The sequence below is a fragment of the Simochromis diagramma genome, unplaced genomic scaffold (genome assembly GCF_900408965.1).
Source record: "Simochromis diagramma unplaced genomic scaffold, fSimDia1.1 OVJJ01000566.1, whole genome shotgun sequence".
Lineage (NCBI taxonomy): Eukaryota > Metazoa > Chordata > Actinopteri > Cichliformes > Cichlidae > Simochromis > Simochromis diagramma.
The window spans coordinates 82,218-106,506 of record NW_024387387.1 but is presented as its reverse complement, the minus strand read 5'-3'; the positions used below and the strand labels follow the sequence as shown (position 1 = coordinate 106,506).

General features: G+C 44.0%; 2 protein-coding genes across 3 annotated transcripts; both read right to left on the bottom strand.

Moving 5' to 3' along the window:
* Positions 1–3,462: 3,462 nt before the first annotated feature.
* LOC120720228 (F-box only protein 41-like) lies at positions 3,463–16,024 on the bottom strand. Of its 2 annotated transcripts, XM_040009864.1 has the most exons (17): positions 15,586–16,024; positions 13,532–13,703; positions 11,681–12,202; positions 11,520–11,599; positions 10,223–10,295; positions 8,180–8,410; positions 7,992–8,056; positions 7,754–7,909; positions 7,490–7,668; positions 7,129–7,352; positions 6,249–6,364; positions 5,636–5,788; positions 5,468–5,563; positions 5,161–5,279; positions 4,837–4,998; positions 4,634–4,749; positions 3,463–3,727 (listed from the first exon to the last, which is right to left on the bottom strand). In XM_040009864.1, the coding sequence occupies exons 2-17, from the start codon at positions 13,679–13,681 to the stop codon at positions 3,665–3,667; spliced, it is 2,505 nt and encodes an 834-aa protein (XP_039865798.1). In that variant the 5' UTR covers positions 13,682–13,703; positions 15,586–16,024; the 3' UTR covers positions 3,463–3,664. The 2 variants fall into 2 exon arrangements, with proteins under 2 accessions (XP_039865798.1, XP_039865799.1); XM_040009865.1 differs by lacking the exon at positions 15,586–16,024 and having other exon boundaries at positions 13,532–13,806.
* A 3,759-nt stretch (positions 16,025–19,783) lies between these two features.
* On the bottom strand, positions 19,784–22,188 carry LOC120720237 (early growth response protein 1-like). The gene is made up of 2 exons (XM_040009882.1): positions 21,933–22,188; positions 19,784–21,804 (listed from the first exon to the last, which is right to left on the bottom strand). Exons 1-2 carry the CDS (start codon positions 22,057–22,059, stop codon positions 20,621–20,623), a joined length of 1,311 nt encoding a protein of 436 aa, XP_039865816.1. The 5' UTR covers positions 22,060–22,188; the 3' UTR covers positions 19,784–20,620.
* Positions 22,189–24,289: the final 2,101 nt, after the last annotated feature.

The following is a 24,289-nucleotide window of genomic DNA, read 5'->3' as shown; positions in this document are numbered from 1 at the left end:
ACTATGAATGACCCCTGTGGCTGTTAATTGAACTGCAGGCAGCGAGCTGCTATCACCCACAACATCCACTTACAACGTATTACTACTCTATACTGTATGTCATGAGTGTTGTACAGCAGCTGAAAAGGCAGCACATATTAAGGTTTTGCTGTCACATGACTTAAACCTGCCAGTTACAAAGGCCTAGTAACCAGTTAGTGACCCCCTTCCAAGATGGGTATTCCCCTCCTGGCTGGCGAAAACCATCTTGCGATTGCTTTGGTTGCTAGCAGTTTGCCATGGTCACCTGAATATTGTATGGAAGATGCCAGCTTGTTCCGAAACACTCGCTAACAACTCACCGAGCTGTAGGAAACTTGCAAACCAGAATCGGAGACAATGCAGAGGCATAACTTTTACTTTTAGAGTCCTCTATTTCCAATTTCCATTTCACTTTTTCTAACTTCACTAGAGCTCAAAATACAGAACAGCTGTTTGCCCATAGTTTGCATTTTCCACACACTTGTTTGGGCAACCAAACCAACAAGAATGAGGGTTTTGGTGCAGCACTGTACACCTCTTTGCAACCAGTCTCCCCTTGTAACTACTGGTAACCAGTCACCAATAGGTCAGGAAATATAAACTTTTCTCTATTTTGGAAGTGATTCTGTAAGCCTCAGCAAATGTAACTTTAGTAACAGGTCTAAACCTCCAGGAATCACTTGGCAAATACAGTAGACCCCCAGAATTCACGAGGGTTACATTCCTAGAGCACGCATGAATTGTTGAAAACCATGAATTTTGGATATGGTAAAAAAATGCTAATGTTGTCAATAAATGCCTATTTTTTATAGTTTAAACAGTTTAAATATTCGGCAGGGGGTTCTGCAAACAATTATTGGTTAGTTTCTAAGCAAAAATCCCCAAATGACTGAGTCCACAAACACTGAGCCACGCCTTCTCAGGGGTCGATTGCAAACAATTTGCCCTCACAACCCCTGATCTTTAAGCCTGTGTGACTGGGACCTAAATCCTGTGTGCAGCCACATCAGGTTTTATTTTTGTGTTCAAACGTCACATCCTTTAGATTTCCATCTCATGTTCATCAGACAGGAATGAGTCCAAAGGCTGTTTGAGGTAACTGAGAGACTCAAGGGACATTTTTATTTTTAAGTGGAAATACAAAGTGTTTCACATGTGACAAAGCATTGCATAGGGCACAATTAAGGACAGCAGATTCCAGTCCAACATTAGAAACAGAAACCTTTGATTGTAGAAGACGAACATATCTTGATTGTTTTACAACATAATTAATCAAGAGGAGACACAAACCTGATGAGGAAGTGATTTATTGATGGGGAAACCACACAGGTAGCATCTGCAGCTTCTAGGGGTTGCTAAAAGACACATTTTTTTTATCAACACATCTGCAGTTCTCACTGACAGGTTGATTCAACTGATGTCTTTGGTGCATAATTCAATGCGCCCTGCTTGCTTGTGCAAAAAGTCTTTGTGCATATGTGGGTTCTTGTGCTTATATTTAAGGTAAAAATAATGAACAAGGGTTCTGTTAAAACTTGAGGTAAGACTAAAGGTTATGATTACTTCAATACAACAAGTATGGCTCTTTTTTGCAGAACAACGATGTTCTGTTTGATAAGGGTAAATAAAGGTTTATTAGAGGTGCCTCAACTTTGTTGAGGTCTGAGTTATTGCAAAAATAGAAGAGATGAATAAAAGTTAAAGGGCTCTAAGATTCGTGAGGAGAAAGAGTGCTAAAAAAAGAGGTCACTATGGTAGAAAAAGTTCTTATTCACACTTTTAAGTAAAAGTTAAAGGATCAAGATTTTAGTTTGAGGTCTTGCCTTCCCATTTCACTCAATGAGTGACTCATACAATTATTTTAAGTCTTATTTTTAATGTTAGAAGCTGTTCATAATAAAAAAAAAAAGACCTGCAGGAAAATTAAAGCTTAAGAAAATATGAAACCTCAGATGTACTTTTTGAGTTTTAGTCTTTTGGAGTGAGCAGGGGTTAGCCTGCTTTAGCCTGATTGCCACTTAGTCTGTCCTATTTGTATTATTAATAGATTTTAAAAGCTTTAAGATGACCTCGATTAGCCCAGTCTCATTCTCAGAGTTCCAAATACTGCCATGTTTCTTAGCCAGTGGCATCTCAAAGATAAAATGAAAATTGGTGTTTGTTCTTCATGTATCGACGCTTCTGAAGGGCCCTTTCGTATCATGCCATTTAAACATAATTTTTTAACATAAGGCCATACTTATTGCTAGGGCTGTTCGATATAACAATATATATCGGATGACGATATAAAAACGTTTCATTTTACGCTATCGTTTGTTTCGTGGTGTCGCAAAATAAACTGTTTACGGCAATATTTTTTCATGGTTTTGATGGTCACTGTAGTGGCTATATTAATTTCTTAAAGTTCTCTCTTTCTCTTATATTTAATATAACCACACTACGGACGGACAAGCGCCTGTTTTTATGGGTTGTCGTTAGCAACAACGATGGTAAAACCATCGCATGTCCGCTTGTTTATTTTCCACATAAACCTTTCACAATAAAGCTCAAGCTCCTATTGAGACTTTTCAAAATAAACGGAATCATGTGAAAGAGTATGCAGAGTATTGGCGGATGAGAAGCAAAAAAGAGCCGTCAGGTGCTAAAAAAGAAACCTTAGACTCAAACGTTAGAACAGGCTTTTCCCCGCAGCACGCCGTGTAATAAATACAAAGAAAACGGCGGCCTTTACAACTTATGTCTAAAAATGTGTAGTTTCATGCATCGGTTAAAACACTCGACTCCAGGTACAAGATGCCCAGCTGGAAACACTTCACCTACCCGAGATTCACAGAATTTACAGAAAATATTACATTTTTTTGTGATTTATATCGTTATCGGACGATAGATGTTTTATATCGGGATATGAGATTTTGGTCATATCGCACAGCCCTACTTATTGCCTTTAAAAAAACAAACAAACAAACAAACTTGACCAAGTAGTTTTCCGTGCCTACAGCTAACTAATTTCTTTTAGCAGCCCCATTTCCTTGAGAGGTTTTTTTTTTCTTATATAACTTTAATCATTTTTCTGGTTAAAAAAGTCTCCACTGAGTCGCTGCACTCTCTTTGGGTATACAGTGGTATTACACCAAACTACTGATTTTTCTTTAACACAGTGTTTAGTTCTGTTGAGCTTTTCAGCTTTAATTTGATTTTGAAGGATTTAAACAATTTTTGAAATAAGTAGCTTTAAAAGAGGACTGTTAGATATATCAGGACAATCAAGCCAAAGGAAACCTATCAATAGGACAACAGCAGCATCAGATAGAGTGGCAGTATTTGACGCCATGGGACTTGACTGCTTTGCATGGGTTTAGCACAGATATTAAGGGATAAGTATGGTTTATTTTAGCCTAAATTCCTAAAAACACATTAAATACCTTTTATTCTTTTTCTTTCTTTTTTTTTTTTTAAATAAATCAAGCTACAGGTAGCCTATTTCCTCAAAAAACAGTTTCAGAAACAGTTTGGGCCAGTGTGTAGTAAATATTGCACACATTAGTTCAGGGAAAGATTAATGGCTTCAGGTAAAAAACAAAACAAAAAACAAAACCCAGATTTAGACGTTCTCACGTATAAAAGAAAGCAGTTTGCGCTGAGGTCAGGAGAAACTGTCGGCTTTAACCTGCAGGACGTCACTCACACCAGGACGCGTCTGAAGAACCTGAAGGGGCACAAAAATGACAACATGAAGGTGGTCTGTGCTTAAAGTCTCTCTGAGTTTTAAAGCTGACCTAAAAAAACTTCCTCTCCAGTTAAGTCGTCCAGAGTTGGGTTTATTTAAAGGAAATTAGATCCTTGGTAAATCCAGAAATTTACAGGAAAATACAAAAACATTGTGGTTAAGTAGTACAAGCATGTTCTGACCACTGAGTCTGACGTTGTGGGATTGCATTTGTACAGATTTGTATGCCTGCACCGTTATACGGATGTATCCTGAATTGTACTGAATTGGTCAGAGGGTTTCTGTCTGTAGACAGTTTGTCACAAATGTCCGAAAATCACACGAGTGCAGAGTGAACTGATGCAAGTTGTAAAGTGACTGTCAGTGATGTCAGTTGTTTGTGATGTTTGTGATGATTTATTAAGTATTCATGAAGCCGATAGTGACCAAAGTGTTTTTGTCTTAATTTGAGCAATTCAGAGCGGGGTTTATTTATGACTGGCACGTCTCAGGCACATCATTCCAAGAAAAACATCAAACCCAAGTCCAGAGCTTTGCAGACCCATGTTGTAGCTATGTACAGTCACCAGGGGGCAGTGTCAGGAACTTTTGGGACAAGCAGCAAATGTGAGCTACTCTTGTTTATATTTGTGTTTTATTTGATGTTTTAATGTTTCATGTTAAACATAAGTGAAGTACATTTGAGGGGAACTATTCTGCTAATTTACTGTTCCACATTTTTATTCTAGGTGATTGATCATATTTGTGGAGCCTGCTGAGGAGCAGCTGATTTAGCCCCCTGCCCATAAGCCCAGTCTTATTTTCTCTCAGTGCACACTTTACATTGAAATAAATATTTGTCTGCTTCTCCTGACAGCCAATCAAAGAGCAGTATTTATAACTCACCTTCAGTGTACTGAGAATCTCTCCAAACAGATGTTGTGCTTCCTCAGTGTCCGGTTCTTCAAAGTAATCTGACGCAGAGACCTCGACAATGATTGACCTGATGTTCTCACACTCACCTGCACAGGTACACAGAGGAGTCATCAGCAATCATTGATTAATAATAATCTCACATTTCTGTGTTGCCTTCAGTTACAGAGACTCACTGTGGAAGTGCAGGATGGCCTGACCGCTCACGGGCGTGTGTGTCAAGATCAACGTCTGCAGGTTCTTCTTCAGTCCAGCCTTACACAGCTCTGTCGCCGCCTGCAGGCCGAGGTCAGTAATACGCTCCAACTCCAGCACCTGTAGCTGAGCACAGTTGCGTACTGCACACAAAACACACAACAAAAAAAACCACACAGCTAATGGTATAATGCATTGTATTTTTACACCAAAATAAACTGTAACTTTGCAGTTACTACGGATTTAATTTGTTCAAGCATGTAGGAGAAGAAACAAAAATGTCAATAACCATATTTTTCACTGACCAGCAGCAACCAACCCCTGAGTCCCACAGCCAGCTCCGCCCACACTGAGAGAGCGGAGGTGTGGCCAGCAACGGCCAATTGTCTGCAAGCAGCGGTTACCAAAACGAGTTGGCTGTTGGCTGGAAATATTGAAGAGAGAAAAAGACTGGTGTCAAGGTGACTCAAATCTGCTCATTTGTTCCTGCACTCTAGATTGTATTCACAGCAGACAGGACAGGAATTTATTTATTTTTTTAGAAAAAGGGAAACAGGTTTGTTGTTTTTCAGTATGGAGCTATCGCAGTGGACTGTGTGTGTGTGTACTAACCAGGGATGAGCAGGCGCCACCTGCAGGCTGGTGATGCTCCTGCATCCAGCACCCAAAGCCCAGAGAACCTCCTGACCGAGAGGATCTGATGAACTCCTGCAGATGACCAGACAGACAGTCGAGTAAGCGGACAGACAGGTGAAGAAGGGGACAGGTAAACAGCCTCACCTGTATGTGAGCGTCTGCAGGTTCCTGCTGTAGCAGCTGGCCAGCCACAGGGTCCTATCGGTGAGGATGTGGGGACACTGAGAGATAGACAGGTGGAGCAAGCTGCCCCCTGCTGACCGCAGCAGGGCCTCCACCCCGGGCTCCACACTCCCTCTGATTGACACACACACAGACGTATGCCAACTACAGTATGCACTCAGAGGACAGCTTTCTTCTCTTGTAACGTCTCAGAAACCTGTCAATGCACTGAGCACTGACCAATCAGATAACAGCTGCGTTACCATGACAACATGCATTTCAAAAAGATAAGAAAAGCTTGTACATTTCCTCGGTAGCAGCATTAATCCTTGAGAGCGGTGTGTGTTTGTGGGCTTGGATTTTTGATTTTGTAGGGACACAACTCACACAGTCACACTGTGGGGACAAAAATTAATCCTCAAAATGTAAATAATTAGGTTTGAATGAGGGCTTGACTCAGTGGTTATTTTTGGTTTAAATCATCACCGTCTGGACATTTTGGCTTGCCAGTAACATTAAAGACTTAACCTATGCTTGGGCTACAACCAGGGCCCTCAGAAGTACAGAAAGTCAAACCTTTGTGAGTTTAATTTACCGTATATTTCTGTGGTAATCCTCTCGCGTCTCGTTGGCTCGACGACTTCGAGGCTTCAGGTTGCTGAGCACCACGGCCTGAGTTTGAGTGCACCACTGTGACAGCGTCGTCAGGAACTACACACAAAGAAACACATTTTAAATGTGAAATAAACATTTTAAAGTATAAACCTAATAATTCCTGCATTTTTTCTCTGACAACATCTTTCATGTAGTCACTCTGCCACACAGTTTAATACTACAAGACAGTAACTGTTTATTGAATAAAAATCTGATTTTGGAGTATTACTGAATAAAGAATATTCTGCCTAATTAAGGTTTCTATGTGTGAACAGTTTTAAATTAGCAACAATTTTAAAACTGAGACAAAAAGCAAACACATATTTATTTTGTATAGATGCTGCTCTTTCTTTTATCTTTCTGTTGAAGCTACTATGCCCCATCTTGTAATCGCAAGGCTAAAATTATGGAAAAAAGACAAATTTCAAGTATGAAGTCAAAAAAGAAAACCAACCAGCCAAGCTTAAGTTTGGATGGAAATACCCAAACTGAAAGCATGAAGTGGTTAGTGTTGCAGTTTTCAGTTTCTTTCATGCAAAGTGGAGGTGACCTTGGCATTCTGCTAGTGACTAAAGCAATCACATGTATGTTTTTGCAAACATGCACAATACACATTTTCCCCTAGCAACCAGTGGTTGCCAGGGGGTCACTGACTAGTTTCTAAACCTGTGTGAGTGGGGCGTTATTCCCTTCACCCTACACTGTCACCATGACTGTCACATGTCCAAACAAGTTAAATGTTACATGGCCAGCAGATTATCAGGGACAGCTATAAGAGGATGACATTAGTAACTATCTGAAGATGATGAGGACTTCGATACCTCTGTAGACACTCTGGCATTCTCCAGCTGGAGGCGTGTCCAAACAGCAGGGTGCCTGGCAACGAACCGCCAATCAGAGCACACCTCGGCTGCACGCAGCATTGAGCGCACGTCCAAATATGGGAAGATGCAAAAAAGGCCTGCCCTCAGCCGCAGGGTGTCTGCTACCAGCTGTCTGTCACCAAAGCAACGGGAGGGTGTGGAGCGGATGGAAGAGGGGGTATCTGGGTCAGGAGAGCAGAGTAATGAAAGGCAGAAGCTTTTATTGTGAAGGAGCCACAGGAAGTGTTGCATTAAAGCAGCCTGTAACAGCCGGAGGGGAAAAGAAAGACCACAGGAATGATGGGCAGAAATTATATACCTGATCCAGGTGTGTGTGTCCTGGCAAAGATGAGTCTCCTCATCTCAGCACTGGTCCACAGTTCCTCATCTTCCTCCTCTTCCTCCTCTTCCTCCTCTTCCTCCTCGTCTTCCTCCTCGGTGCTATGGTGACGAAAGTTTCTTTTCTTCCACGTTCTCCCCCATCCCTCTTCCGCAGTCCTGAAATCACAGCAGAAGAAAGACTTGCTCTTTAAAATTTTAAGCCCTGTTCAAAATAAAAGTCACAAAGCAAACATCTGCATACCAGAACCTCTCCCTCCTCCCATCTTCTCCTCCTTCTCCTCTCTCTCGTTGAGTCCAGGGTTGGGCGTAGGGATTCGGATGGAGATGGGTTGATGCCGCCTCGCAGTTCCAACCCCCCGAACCCAGAGACGAGGTTCGCATTCGTCCAGCGAGACCACTTGATGACAGAAACCGAGAGGAGGTGTGAGCGTTTCACTGACACTGTAAACTTTTTGAAAGAGTCAGGTGTGTTCAGGTACCTGTAGCGATGGTGTCCATGCAGCTGCTCTCCCAGCCTGTAGGAGCTCGACACGCTATAACTCCTCTGGAAGAGCAGGATGAGGAAATGTTGAGTGAGACCTAACAAATTCCAGGTCCTGCTCCTCTCTATAGACAATACATACTCTCATGAATACTTTAATCAAAGATGTTTGTTTGTATTTCCCACCCTGTTTCCAATGGTTTCCTGCATCTTATTTGCAATGATGTCATCAGTGCTGCCATCCAGACTGCGTCCCCCTTGGCTCCGTGTAGGTTCGTAAACCTCAGTGAGCAAATAGGGCTCGGTGTATGCGTACCCGTCACTGTCTGGGAAGAGGTTGCGATGTTCGTGCGAGCCAAGCATCAGGAGCCGTCTCTCTGCGCAATCTGCTCGCTCCAGCAGTGTCTCAATGAACATCTGTAATCAAGCGAAGCACCACAACAGAAAGATTTTATCAGATTTGCCGACTTCTGTATGTTTACTGTAAGCTGCATCTGAATACCAAAGGTTTTTGATTGGAATTACTAACACACCCCACAATCATGAACTAACATGAAGTTGTAAGAGGTTCTCTTACACTATGAAGCACCAAGACATGACTAAAGAAAACTGAATTGAGTGGAATATCTCATTCCAGCTCTACAGTCCTTAGCATCGCCAGCAGCCAATGTCCTTGAGAAGAGAGGCTGTCTTTAGTTACACTTCAGGAAGAACAATGAGGTTTTCATCCTAGTCAGGAAGCACTGGACCAGCTCTTCTCAAGGATATTCAGGAATATGTGGGCGTTTGCCCAAGGCAATAAGACAGACTTGTGCTCAGTGGCTTTTGGACTTCACCAGGACATTTCTGGACAGTCTGGTTCTGATGGCTTTATTGAACAATGAGCAGCATGGATCAGGAAATTGGACCTCAAAGTCTGATGACAGGTTGGAAATGATCGCTATCCCAAGTGGAAGAGTTCAAGTATCTCGGGGTCTCGTTAATGGGTGAGAGAAGAAAGCAGCAGGAGATTGATGAATAGACTGGTGTGGCATTGATGCAGACCCTGTACCGGTCTGATGTGGTGAAAAGAGAGCTGAGCATGAAAGTAAAGCTGTTGTTTTACATTACCACCCTCACATGTGGCCACAGGATCTGGGTAGTGACAGAAAGAATAAGGTTTAGGGTCTCTGCCGTTTGGTTGGTACTCTGAGTAGAGCCGCTACTCCTCCACACTGAGTTAGCCTTTGACTCGGATGCCTCCTGGGACCCTTCTGGGTGAGGTGTTTTGGGCATGTCCAACTGAGAGGAGACTCTGGGACAGACCCAGGACTGGCTGGAAAGCTGTAGTAGGGGAAGAGGACGAGGCAAACAAGGCAGGGTTTGCCTTAGAGCAAGTTTGATGAGTCACTTTTGGGTTTGTTATTGAAATCGAATATTTTGGGTATTTTTGTGAATGTCTTGTAGTTTTCCTTCCTTTGTGATTGTTCACGCCACTCGCATTAGTTTCACTGTGTGTGTGCACTGTTATCTGCACCCGTGTCAGTTAAATTTCTTTGTTTGCTCTGCATGTGCACCCCCGTGTTCCTCATGTTCATTGTGGGTCTCTTAACTCAGTGTGGGTTAAGATCCAATTTCAATGGATGTGTTTTAAAATTGTTTACAGTTCTAGTTTGAGTGACAACAGTGTTTGTGGGCCCACAGACTAAACAGCCTGGATGACACTAAGGCCTGAAAGGAGTCCTATGACAGATACTTACATATTTTACTCGCAATAGAATTAACATCTGTGCATTTTGCAGGAGTTTTCTTAAGTTGCCAACAAAAGCTCGCTTTTTGTATATTAACTCTGCCCCAGTGTCCTTTATTTTCTCTCTGGAATCTGAACACGTTCTTGTACATGAACTCTATGATTTTGACCCAAACTCTAATCTAAAAATCTAACCAAACTATGTGGGAAGAAAAGGTTAAGTTAAAATATAAAGTATAATATAAAACTTTACAGGTTTTGAATGACAAAGGATTATTTCATAGACGAGTGCACATGCTGCATACTTCCCCCCCTCCAATACGTAGTTTCATGTGTAAATAACAGCCTCATCTTGGCCAACCCCACTATAAAAACTGTCGGGTTACCCTGTGTGAGCTGGGTCAGATTAATCTCACGCATCACTCTTGTCAAACAAATCAAAATAAACCACCCAGAGTTTAATTACAAAAGAACCAACAACAGAAGATCTCCTGCATCACCTGCAGCCTGGATTTGGCTTCGGCCTCTTTGTCTGCCGTCTCCCTCAAAAAATGCTCAATGTCCACCATCTCCCTGAAAAACACACACAGTTCAGAATGTACACATTATTCAGTGACCCAAATGATAAATAAGTTAAATAAGATAGACGGCACAAAAAACACGCAAAACAAACCGAGTGACCTCCCAAAAATACACACCCTCGGGCTGCTCTGCCTCATTGTCATCTTACATTTATCATCCCAGCAAACCGCAGCAGAGTGTGTGTGTGTGTGTGTGTGTGTGTGTGTGTTAGAGAGAGACAGAGAGAAACACAGAGTGAGGCAGATTAAACATGACGTGTCCTCTGCCTGTGCACCGTGTTTCTGTGCTCAGCGCGCTGTAGTTCCATGATATTACATTACATGCTGTTTGCTTCTGCTATTAGTGTTTCATTTTCCACAAACAAAAACTGACCACACGACAAATTCTGCCACACTGCATCTACTGCTGCCAGAGGATACGAGTGCAAAAGATTTTAATGCCCAAAGCACTTCCTACTTGGTATTTAAATCTGACCCCATTCACCTCCACATACTTGCCTTACATTCTACACCAGAGTTCAAGTTTGCCACTGAGGGCTGAGTAAAATTAGCCAAAAACAACCTCAGCAGTTGCTGCCTGCAGTGCTTGGAGATCTATTACTGGATGAGTGTAGTACTAGAGGAAACTTTAAAGCTCGGTAAGATTTAGGTAAGCGCTACACTAAGAAAAAGTGTTTTTTTTCTATAATTTTCAGACGAATTTATGGATGTCTTGGTCATTTTATTGGTGATAAATCGGAAAGGGACTCCAAACTTTAGTCCTTCATACAAAATAAAAAGGTGTGATATAAACAAATTAAAACACCCAACAGAAACTGGTTTTGTAGCAGGCTGCAGACATGTTTATTTCTGCTGTAAAGTTGGAAAATTTAACATGGAAGTCTATGGGCACTCATTTACTTTTACACCCTGCCCCAAGTGGACAATAGGGGAACTGCAGCCCTAAACTGCTGTTTAGTCTTTTCAACCTTGTCTATTTACAGAACAAGTTAAAATGTACACTATTTAAAATAAATACGTGAACATGTTAAACTTTTTACCATTGTTATTGTGATGACTAGTCCATAGAACATAGAAAAGTGGCTGATCATAAATGAATAACAACAATGGTGCAATGAAGAAAACTTTAATCTAAAAATGTCTTGTTTGTTCCATAAAAAGAGGGAAAATAAATCCTGAAAACACAGTTTTATCCACTAAACTTCCAGATACTGACTGTTGTCGTTTGCTCAGCTCCTTCTCTTTCCCTGTAAGATCTTTCTTTAATTTCTCCATCATCTCCATGGCAGCTGAGACCTGCAGGAATACAAAAATAGAACAGTGAATATACAGCGACTTCAAAATCGTGTTTAAAACATTGCTTAAAGCCCCACCCACCTGTCGGGACAGGTAGGCTGCTTTCTCTTCCACTTCCTGTTTCTCACTCCTGAGTCGTTCCTTGTCTCGCCTCGCCCGCTGTAGCTCCATCTCTCTCCTCTGTAGCTCCACTTTCAGTCGGGCCATGCGTCGGTTCACCCTCTCCTCAACCTCCGCGAAAGTCCGGGCGATTTTATGATCCAGCCCGAGCCCCAGTCGCTCTTCCAACCCAATCTCCACCAAGCCTAGCTGGACCCTCACCTCTCCAAGGTTCTTCCCAGCAAAAAGATCCACAGATCCAGGAAGGGCCAGAGCAGTGGAGGGGCCTTCTGAATGTACCGTAGAGGAAGGCAGAGGGCAATCTGAAGCACCGAACATCTCCCTGAGCAGTTGGACGGAGGCAGATGATGAGGCGAGATCCAAGCAGGCCAGTGGCAGGGGCAGGCTTTGATGTTCCATGTCCAGAGAAGTGCTCTGACTTTGGGATACAGCTGGGCTAGGGAGTGGGAGGAGAGAACTGGTTCTGGAGCTTCTGACCCGAGCCTGAAACATTAAGACAAAGTTAATACTGGCACTGGTAACGCAGTTCAAGGGCTGGTCACATTAAAAAAAATTTATTAGTTACAGGTGGAAGATCTGGATCATCTCAATGGTCTCCAAACGATCCTGTAAATCTTCCTTTCACTCTTGCTGCTATCGTTCATTCACAAATTACCCCTGACACTCTCCCCCCACTCCACCCTACCTGCACTCTCTTCCTCATCGCTCTTGTGCACTGTCTATTGCTTTGGATGGTTGACTCACCTTCACCATCTTTTCCTCTCCAGAGCATACCTCCACCTCTCCCTGCTCAAACTATAGAACACAGTGTCATCTGCAAACATCAGAGTCCACAGAGACTCCCGTCCGACTTCCTCTATCTTCCTCTACCTGTCTATCATAACTCTAAATAAGGGGGGGTAAAGCCAAACCCTAATGTGGTTCCACCCACCTGCCACTCCTACCACCACTGTCTCACTGTCTTCAAATGTGTCCTGCACCGCTTTTAGAATGCAAAGAACTAAAATATTCTCAATAAAATGAAGGAGAAGAAACGAATAACACTGGTATAAATTTCATGGGTGTCTCAAACTCACAATATTAGTTACATCCCTGAGTTTATGATGCTGACATGAGGATCAGAGAGGTGATGCTTGACAGAATTCACATAAATCTAAACAGTTTAAGAGTCTTAATTATTTAGAAAAATAAAAATAAAAGCCTGTGTTTGTTTATATTCACAAACCATGCACTAACCAGATTAACTGTCAGACACAGCCACTTATTTTCTTCGTTGCAATAATCTGGTCAGTTTTTCTCCCTTTCTAAGGTCTGACACGAGCTCACTTCTGTGTGCAAACAGCACGAACATCCATCGATCTATGGTTTATTTTTGCAGTCCTAGCATGATCAGTTATGACCAGGCAGATTATGTTGGGAATTCAACCATGTTTGCTAGGAAATTAAAGCTACCAAAGTCATGTATTGTTGGCTAGCTTCATTACCAGCAGGTGTCAAACAGAAACAGAGAAAATCTTAAATCTGAGAGGCTGAAAAATGAAACAGACAACATCAATTTGTTTTAATGTAGAGTAACTAATGAGTCTCTGTAGCTCCATATAGCTGCTTTCCATCCATATTCCGTATTCACCGGGTGATGTCAGACAGATTTCCCAATCAGATCCATTATTATGTGTCCAAATTCCAATTGTTTCCACGATGTGGCCTCTGGGAGGACACATTATTTCTTTGTTCCACATGACAGTAAAATCTTCCACAACAAAAGTACTTTAGCAGTTAATCAGTTGTGAAAATGATCATTTGCTTGGTTACCTGGGAGAGCACCAGCAGGGTCTCGTAGGTGTGTCGGCTGACCAGGTGCGCCCGGAGCTCAGCTACAGATGAGAACCGAAACCCATCCCCGCAACGAGGACAGAAGTAGGGCAGCTCCGTGGAAGAGGACGAGGACGAGGAGGAAGACATGATTCACGAGGAAGCAGCAGACCTGGAAGAAAAGATATGAGCTCATTAGAGAACAACAAAGAGACTGCAACGGAGATAGTAAGAGTAGAAGAAGAAACACACAGAGTAAACCGGAGTGAAAACTGGGTCAGAGTGCGTGTGAGCTCTACATAATTGATTCTATGCAGATGAAGATGTAACGAGGCTCAGACCTGAACATTAAAGACAGCAGAACACGTGTGTTTGATTTATTCTTCACGGATAAGCCGGATCCATGCTGGAGCGTCACATGCGTGTCCTGTGGCGAGCTGCTGGGTCTGATGTTAGTGGGGCGCATGTGTGTGTTTGTTTCTGTGAGGCAGCAATCTTTCACGCCGCTGCTCAGACCCGTGCAGAGGAATTTAAGCACGCATGGATGAGCAGGAAGAAAGAAACGTCTGGGGCGTGGAGTCTCTGTGTTCGCCTACTTCAGCCTCCTCTTCCTCTTTCCATGCCCTCCATGTTTCATTCAGGAGTTTTTATTTGGTAAGGACTACAGCGAGGGGCTGCTGCATGACAGTGACTCGCCTGAGAGCTTATACAAATATAGAAGAAGAGCAGATTTGTGCTTTAAGCAGCACAAATATGCTCTACCTCTGTGTGCCACAGAGGAGGATTTGTTCACAGTTCAGTTTTTACATTTGTTTTAAGGGAGTTATGCAGTTACTGAATGTCCTTACACTCACAAACAAATTGCTGTGGAGGCCTTTGATGATTAAATTTATGTCACTCAGACCAACACCAGCTTAACAAACCAAAATGTTTGAGTCACCAAATCAAAATCACGAGATAAAACGTAAAAGTGATCAGAAAAATTAAAGCTTTAAACATACAGCAACATTTTTAAATGAAAACTGAAACTGAAAGAAAAGTATACATTTAAGAACTAACCACTAAGAAACTTAGAATTTTGAGATATTTTGACATAAAAAGTCTAAATTATGCCACTAATTATGCTGCTATTCATACTGTCATTATATTAATGCTGCTATCCTGTATATATCGTACTTACTATTGTTTGAGTACTTGCGATTGTTGTATTGTACTTTTTATATTTTACATTTATATTTATTATTGAATCTTGCACCAAGGGAGTGGCACTCCAATTTCGTTGTACTCTGTACAATGACAATAAAGGCTATTCTATTCTAAAGAGTCAAATTATGACACAAAAATGTCAAAATTGGAAAATTAAAACTTAAAACGTTTAACCTAATAAGTGAAAAGGTAAGCAAAACAGTCTAATTAATTAAAATATAAATAAAATAATACATTACAAAGAAAGGTCAAATTAAGAAATTAAGTCAAATTAGTTCTGTGATGAAAAAAATATAAAATGTAAATATATTTTTTAAAAAACATGAAAAATATAAAGAAAATGTTGCTATAATGTATCATTATAAAATGTAAACATAAAAAAACTAACAATGATGTAAAATCAAAGCTTTTAGAAAAAAAAGTCAACACTAACAAAATGACAGATTGATCAGAACTATTTTGGAAAAGTTTGATTTGTGACACGAGAAAACTTTAATTTAAGAATTTAAAAAATGAGACCTGAGCACAAAGAAAAGACTGTCGAATGACCTGCAGCATAAAGTATGAACACTGAACAGGATTTCACTGATTAATCAGCCCGCCCACTCTGTGTCCAGCTGTTAGATTACAGCTGCGGGCTCATTCCCAGTTATTACACGAGCAGGTGAAACGTAAAAGAACGTAAAAGTTGAGCCACACAGACAGAAACTGATTGATTATTCGAACATCTGCCTGCAGCTGTGAGGAGAACGAGCTGCTCTTCGGGTTCTTACCGAAATATCGAGACTGATGACAGCTTCTGTGCTGCCACACACACGCGCGAGCGCGCCCGGTTCACCTATCAGTACCTGTGACAATCGATCCGCGGATGTCTGGTCCTCGCGCTGCCTGAACCCACCCTTATCGACCGCCTGCGTCACTCAGCCCCAAAATCCCGTTGCCATGGTTTCCCGGTTCTTCCCAGTTCTCCTCGGATCGATGGTCCATCATCCCGGTACCGACCACGTTTTATCGTGCAGCAGCAGCATTGCACACGGAGCGAATGTGTGCGTGTCTGTGTGTGTGCGTGTGTGCGTGCAGTTGCTGACGTAGAGAACGCGTGATGTGGGCCATGATTGCCAAGGCTCTCTGGTTTCACACATTTGTGTTTTTATCGTTCAGATTAGACTGAATTGGACATAAAAGCATGAACACGGCGACGCGCGCGAGGCGATCTGTAGATAGTTTGATATTCATTAACACACATCCACTGTGCGGGCTTCAGTGTGTCTTTGGAAGTCACGGAAACTGTGTCCTTCTCACGGCGTTCAGACCACTTTTTTTTCCAACTGAGAATCAGTTCACTTCTTCACCCCTGTAACCAAGGAGACACGTGTACTCCAAAACATCTCTCCATAGAGGAAGAAAAAAAAACAACTTCAAGCATCATGGGAATGTTTCAGAGTCTTCCAGCTCAAAGCATCCTTAATTAAAGTCATTTGTGTAATGTAGAAGGAGTGCAGTGACACAGTGTTTATTTTATGAGTATATCATGAGTATGTCGCCACGGGGCGACCGTGGCTCAGGGGGTTGGGAAGCATATCTGTAACCGGAAGGTTGCCGGTTTGATCCCCGGGCTCTCTGTCCTGGTCGTTGTGTCCTTGGGCAAGACACTTTACCCTACTTGCCTACTGGTGTTGGCCAGAGGGGCCGATGGCGCGATATGGCAGCCTCGCTTCTGTCAGTCTGCCCCAGGGCAGCTGTGGCTACAACTGTAGCTTGCCTCCACCAGTGTGTGAATGTGAGAGTGAATGAATAGTGGCATTGTAAAGCGCTTTGGGTGCCTTGAAAAGCGCTATATAAATCCAATCCATTATTATTATTATTATATTTGGTTTCACCGACAAGTTTTATTCTCCCAGAGTGACACTGCTGGTGTTTCTGTTTGTCCAGGGGGAACTTTTCATACCACAGAAATGACAGAATGCTTAGTGCCGCTTTTAGTAAGACTGGAAATAAATGTCTGTGTTTTATACATAAGCAGCAGCCTGCCATCATCATCATCATCACTACCCAGATTTCACTGTAATAACTCCAGCCACCAGCCAGTTCCTCTACAGAGTGTCTGACCTTTAACCCTAACCACAAGCAGAAAGAATCAATTAAGAGATCTGTTTTCCCAGTCGAACTGATTAACTGATTAGGATGTCAAACACAGAACAGTCCTGCTGGATGAAGATGTTTGAATCACTGAAACTCCTCCGTGTGAAGTTTTGTTCTGTAATCTGTAATCATGTTGAAATTTCATCATGAGATGGCTCCCTGTACAGTCTATATGACCACAGGGCGACAGCAAGACTACAAGTTTGTGGATATTAGGTGGTCTCTGTTTTGCAATCTGTGTAAAAGGCATTTTTTGTGACACATTCTTTTGTGCATGAGTGTATTATTTTTTCTCCTTCTGTGATAATGTGGTGGCCACTGGAGGGCGCCAGAATCCTGCGGCCTTCAGGAAAAGCTTTTATCCTATTTAGTTTGCAGTGGAGGCCAAAGATCTCTGAAAGCAAACATGTGTGTTTCCAAACACGTCTGGTTTTAGTATCAGGGTTACAATTTGGTTATGTTTAGGTTTAGGCTGAGGGTTAGGCTTAGGTATTCATTTTTGATGGTTAGGGTAAGCGACTAGGGAAAGCATTATGTCAATGAGATGTCCTCACGAAGATATGAAAATGAGTGTGCCTGTGTGTGTGTGTGTGTATGTGTGTGTGTCTGTGTGTGTGGGAGAGAGAATAAGACTGGGTAAAACTGCTGTTCCCATAGCAACATGACCTTCACTGTTCAAAAAAGTGTTGGCAACAGAAACCTGTTGATGCACGGAAAACAGAGAAATCTGGAGAAACCCGAGAACGACTGAAGTGATGATGCATAGATAAGTCATGAGGAAGATGAAGGTGATAAGTTGGTATAATAATTACTGTTAGGTTTTGTATTGTTGATTGTCATTTATGCTTAGAAATATCCACTTATATATGCTTAGAGTTTTATAATTAGTTTCAGATTGGTAGAGGTTCGATCCTTAATAGTCTGCAAACTTTGTGTGTATTCCACTCTGGAATGCACACCTACATCCTGGGAGCACGGGAAGAGGTCGTACCTTGTTTTATTGTTTTATGGTAGGATTAACGTAGTTGAGTCTAAGTGCCTTTTACATATAGATGAACTGTTGGATTTTCCAGACCAGCAGGTTAAGGGAAGTCGTTTATGGGGCCACACTCTGACCCCCCCCCCCCCCCCCCCACACACACACACAAAGGCAAGGTACTCTTCGTTTGTATGTAGACGTAATATGTTAATGACCCTATGCATATTCATGTAACCACAATAAAAGGAGTGCTATGGGGCACCTGGCTGAGAGTCTGACGGAGGTCAGGTGGTGGAATGACACTTGGCTCCAGGCAGGTCTCCCTCATGCATGAGTAACAAGAAGAACTTTGCCTACTTGGTGTTCAATGCTTTTGCTGTGTTTTTAAATTGTCTCGTTCCAGCCATTTAATTGGTATGAATTGTGGACTTAATCGTATTAAGTGGCTGCTAATACAGTGGTTCCAAAATTTTTTTTTGCTGGGCCCCCCTTTGTTTTACACGAAAAACGTTTGCCACCCCCCATCCCCCCGCGTGCACACACACGCACTAACACATCCTCCAACCACACACGCCCATATTTTGCTCCACACCTCAAATATTTAGTAAACAATTAAGCAAATACAAGTAACCAGCAATAAATGACAGGTAGTAATAAAATAAACTACTAACTCTTTTACGCTACGTCCACACCTACACGGGTATTTGTGAAAACGCAGCTGTTTCGTCCACACGTAAACGGCGTTTCGAATCACCGAAAACTGAGATTTTTTAAAACTCCTTTTTTGTGGTTTACGTGTGGACGACGAATACAGAGTTCGTCTGGTATGTGCCTCTTTTCACATCACGCTGTGCGCCACTTATTGTTTACATGAGATGAATTGCAGAATGGCAGAGAGAGACGAAATACTGTTACTGTTAATCTGACTATCCTCAGGTTTTACACGCAGTTACTGTCCCTCCATTTACAGAGGCAGAGGCGTCACCGTGTGATTATTTTACATGTAGTTGGGGTTTTTCTTCTGTGTAATAATATTCAACATTGCTATCAATACATTTTTCAAAAAAAATGCTTCTCTGTGCAAAATGGGTTTAAAAACATAAACAGCCGTCGGATACTGTTTGTCCGTGATTTGAACCAGGGTGACAAATCGTGGCAGGATCAGCCTGATGTTATTTGTATCCAGCTGTAACTTTACTGTATGAAGAGCTAACATTTCCAAAATGTCAGGAGTAGTTAGTCATTACAACAAGTGTTTGTGAACTAAAAATCAAGAATGTGGGATACTGTTTGTCTGTGATTTGAAGAGCCCAGCGCTGCTCCCAACGAAGGGAAAACCAATCCTGCAGGGGAGACCTACCTCGGCACTTGTGCAGGTGAAGCCAAAGAGAAGATATGCTTCAGCAGATTTTCTAGTCTTTGGCTTGGAAGATAGTTTGTTTGGAAACATATTCAGCGATGCTTCACCTCCCGCTTTGCATTTCTGTGGGCGCCCCGTGCTAGCAGTGTCCAAGAGTTTTGTTTTTTTTTCTTTTTCATACCGCGCCCCCCCCCCCCCCCCCGCCATGGCTCTGCGCCCCCCCTAGGGGGCGGGCCCCACACTTTGGGAAGGTCTGTGCTAATAACACTTAAAAATGCTGATACAGCAGAACAACGGAGGAACAACTGCCTGTTAAACATAAGAGGACCGGGCTGAAACTCAACCTCCTTTTTAAATGAGTAATGATTAAATATAATTAAAGAAGTTGAGGTTGAGATCAGGGGTGTCTGCCCTGGTGAGTGGGTGGAAATCAAAGAAAAACACAGAGTGCCCCCTCATATCACCTCTGAGTGAAGAGAGCCTGAACCCCCCCGTACAGACCCATATAAATTAGACCTGTGGGCTGTGTTATGAAGCAGCAGAAGAATTAGTCGGACACGCTCACTCTTTGTTTGTTTGTTTATTGACAGCGACAGCAGCCTCCATGCAGAACGAGGGAACAGTAAACCTGCACAGCCATGTGTGCTACTTGGAGCTCAGCTCTCACTGAGCTGGTATGTGTTCAGTTTTTTTTTCACCGTCACAGTACAAACAACACGATGCACCGGTGCAGCTCAGACCTGCACCCGCAGTAATATAAAGTTCAGTCAGCGTCCAAAGACGCGAGCGTTGGTTTCATAATCAGTCTCATAGAAAAGAAAGAGTGACATCGCAGCACATTCATCTTTAGAAATATATACAATCTGATTGTAAACACGAAGAGGTAGACGAGCCATCTAGAAAAATAGAGCTATCTTACAAACATAGAACTCCTCGAATATAAAGATGTTCACATAAAAATAGCAGTCAAAACAAAGCACGACATTCTGACGTCTACATTTCTTCACGTCCTCATGCAGAAAAGTCACAGGTTGGTATTTTACAGGAGAAACCTCCCAGCGGGCAGCGGACTGCTCCTTTAACAGTCCACCACAGTAAGCAGGCAGGCGGGCGCAGACAGGAAACACGTCAGTGGCACCTGCGGTACAGCCCTCTCCTGTGCGGCCCTGCTCACAGTCCAGCTGCAGGACCGCGCTTGCGCATGCGCCCTGAGAGGAACCAAAACGTGCACTTGGTAGTCCCCCGAACACCTGTAAACGCCTGGCACGTCCTCCTCCTCTTTCGGGTCCAGCCAAAATCGCCCACGATGTGACGTTATGTGGAAAGGTGTCTCGGACGCTTTCCGGTCGACGGTTCAAATCCTGAAGCTCTGAGTGAGCTCGTCTGCTGTTGTTCTTTGCTTTTAGACGCCAGGCGCGTTCAGGGCCAGGGAGTAGGCGGCCATCATCTGTGCGCGCAGCTGCTGCTTGACATGCACGCGCCCGTGCCTTTTTCTCTCGTCGCTGCGCGCGAACCTCTTTCCGCACACGTCGCAGGAGAAGGGCTTCTCTCCGGTGTGCGTGCGAGTGTGCGTGGTCAGGTGGTCGCTGCGGCTGAAGCTGCGCGCGCAGATGGTGCACTGGAACGGCTTCTGTCCCGTGTGGATGCGCACGTGCCTGTTGAGCTCGTCGGAGCGCGAGAAGCGGCGCTCGCAGCCCTGCACGGAGCACGGGAACGGCTTCGCCTTCGGCCCCCCCTTCGCGGGGGCTCGCCTGCCTCCGCGCGACAGCTTGGGGGCTGCTGCCGCGTGCACGCCGCCGATGTTGACTATCGGGAACACGCCCTGCAGGAGGGAGGAGAGCAGCTGGGAGTCGAGGGTTGAGGGGAGGGAGGAGGGGGCGCAGTGGAGGTCGCTCCCGCTCTGCACGAGCTCCGTCTTTATCGGCGGTCTGTTGATGACGTAGCTGCCGGAATCTCCCCCGGTAACGGGAGCGGCGGACAGGCTCTTCAGCCAGTCCTCCAGCCCCAGCGGCTCCTGCTTCACCTCGCATGCGGGCTTCAGGTCTCCCTGTGCGGCGTCAGCGCTCAGCAGCGAGTCGATTAGATCCGCCACATCTACCTGTTGCTCCAGAGCTGACAGCGGCAGAAGCGAGTCCGCGCTGGAAGGGTACAGCGCGTCGTTTCCGGCTGTGGAGAGCGGCTCACACCCGCTGCTGCAACTGGAAGCCACAAACTCGCTCTTGACCACAGCTGGCAGGGAAGCGGAGGTGGAGGGTAGCTGCTGGGCGGCAGGCAGGGGTGGAGGGAGGTCCAGGACAGGTGCTGGGGCGAAGCTGGAGGCTGCAGAGGTGGTGGAGGTGATGGTGTTGGTGGCGGGCTGCTGCTGCTGCTGCTGCTGCTGCTGCTCCATCTCTGTGCAGATTCCCACGATCTCTGTGATCATGTTCAGGATCGCGTCCGCGGTGCTGCTCAGTCCCGCCGGTGCCGCCTCCGGCTCCGCGAAAAAGCTGCCGGTGTAGCCGAGGGAGGGCGAGAGCGTGTCCGAGGAGCAGTCGCTGAAGTCGGAGAAGAAATCTGAGTCAGAGGCGTCGGTGCCCGGAGAGAAAACTGGAGAGAGAGAGAGAGAGGGAGGGAGAGAGGGGGCGTTACTGTCATTGCATAATCAGCGGGCAGCCTCCTCGTCACACATCAGTCACAGGTGCAAACATCTGGCACAGCTGCTCTATCACACTCACCTTGGCAGAAAGGTGATCCCACGTCCGAGTCTGCGGGGTCGCTGAGGCTCGAGCCCACACTGTCCACCCAGGCGCTGCACGCGTCCTCAAACTCCGACATGAAGCTGTCCTCGCGTTCCAGAAGCATTTTTACACGAATCACAAACAAAAATCCAGTAAAAACGTAAAGCTGCTGGGCTCGTGCTGCCGGGATTCCCTTTAAAAACGATAATCCGGCGGTTAATCCGGAGCGTCGGTTAGTCCACGCTCTGAGGCTGAGGATGCTGAAGATGCTGAGGATGCTGGGCTCCCTGCGCTTTTATACTCTCCGTCTCCTAGGTAACTCCCGTCCGGGCCTTATTGGTCGACACCGGCGCGAGGGATTCCCCCCGCCGCGACGCTTCGTAGCTGCCCAAATATGGGCAGCATCCGGCCGTGACGGCGGGTATCCCCCATGCCTTAAAAGGACAGGCGGCAGAGCGACGTAGAGCTAGAGGAGAGAGGGGTTTCCTCCACTGCGGCAAGACAGGAGTTACACAAGCAGAGGAGGAGATGGAGGAGGAGAGGAGCGGGCTGTTTTTGAAGCTGGAGCTCCAAGTTAGGAGCATTTGGCCTCGCGGGGAGACCGAGGCTGTGACCGGTGTCAGTGAAGTTTGTTTTGAGGACAAAGAAGCTGCTGCTCTGCTCAGACCTGCAGGTAAACACAGTCCGCAGTGCTGCAGAAGGGTCGAGAGACACCCAGAGGAAACACGGAGAGCGATAAAGAGAGAGGGTGGCATGATTACATGTTAGTGACATTCCTGCACAGCCTCGTTCTGGCTCAGCTGCGGTGATGTTGTCTCCATGGAGATGAGGGAGATTCAGGGCATGCGTTATGTAAAAGGAGCAGAGTTTACTTAGATTATTTTTTTTAAATTTATTTGATGTTGTTTGTACATTTTTCTACATAAAGCCACACAGACTGCAGCTTAATCACAACTACAGTAAAGCATTAAAATACTGAAGGTGGCTGGTGATATCAGTGCACAGGGAGGCATCCATCCATCCATCCATCCTCGATTCAGCTGTCACAGACAGGAGGACAAATAGAATCATTTACCCATATGCCCTGCTGATTAAGATTCTGTTTGAGCGCTGGTTGGTGGTGTGCACATTTCTGTGTGTGCACATTTATAAAATAAAAGCACAGCAGGACGGCCTCTACGGCTCCACACAGAAGTTACGTGGGTGTGACATGTCCACATGTGAGTGTCTGCCTCGGTTCAAAATTAAATTTAGTCATTAAAGGGTGAACCAGAGGCTCCGAGTGGACATCAGCGACCTCTGCTATAAGAGTTTGAAGCCTAATTTTAAAAGCAGAGCTAGTGTCTGTCTGCTGAACCCAGTCTGGGAGCTGGGGCCTGAAAGCTGAAGGCCTGTCATTCTACTTTATATTAGTCTAGGAACAACAAGTAAGCCTGCAGTCTAAGAGTGAAGTGCTCTAATGGGACAATATATTTCCATGAAGATATGACAGGGTCTGATTATTAAAGAGCTTGTATGTGAGGAGCAGGATTTTAAATTCTGGATTTAACAGGGAGCCAATGAAGGAAAGCCAATGTGGGAGAGATTTTAGAAGAACGCAATCAATAATTTTTGATGTGTGACAGTCAAAACATTATGACTCTTGTCCCTGATTACAAAGACCAAACTACATCCTCTGATAGGTTAGTGTTAGGGTGATCAGCAATGGCGACTGAATTACAAGGAGCCTCGATACACCAAATTTGGGCTAAGTGTGCTGTCAGGGTGAGGTAAAGAGAAGTAAATATTCGAATAATTTTAATAAAGGAGCCCATCTCACATTTTACAGAGACTACCTACATATACACATAAGTTTTACATCTTATCATCTTATACTAATATCACTTAAAAAAGTGAAACACATATAATATAATTAACTAATAGCATTAGTTAATATTAATTATTATTATTATTATTATTAGCACACTATAGTGCTGCATTATGATTATTTTAACCTGAAAGAAGAAATATAACATTAAGTTAAAAACACAAGGTGGAAAAAGATTTTAATAAAAAGTTATTAGTTTCAAACTATGAAACAAATGACATACGGTCATGTTGAATATAAAGTTTTCACAGGACTCTTAACAGTCATGGCAAAACAAAATAGCTCCCAGGGGGTGATTATCAGATGCATTTGATTAAATGATCATCAGGAAGTCCGAGCACATCTATAAAAGCAGAAGTTTTACACATTTGCAGGTCTGGAGCATTCAGCTGTGTTCCCACATCCAAGAAATTCACTGTGAGTTCAGACCCTCTGATGATCAGGGAAACTGCAAAATATCCAACTCTACAGGCCTCAGTCAGCATGT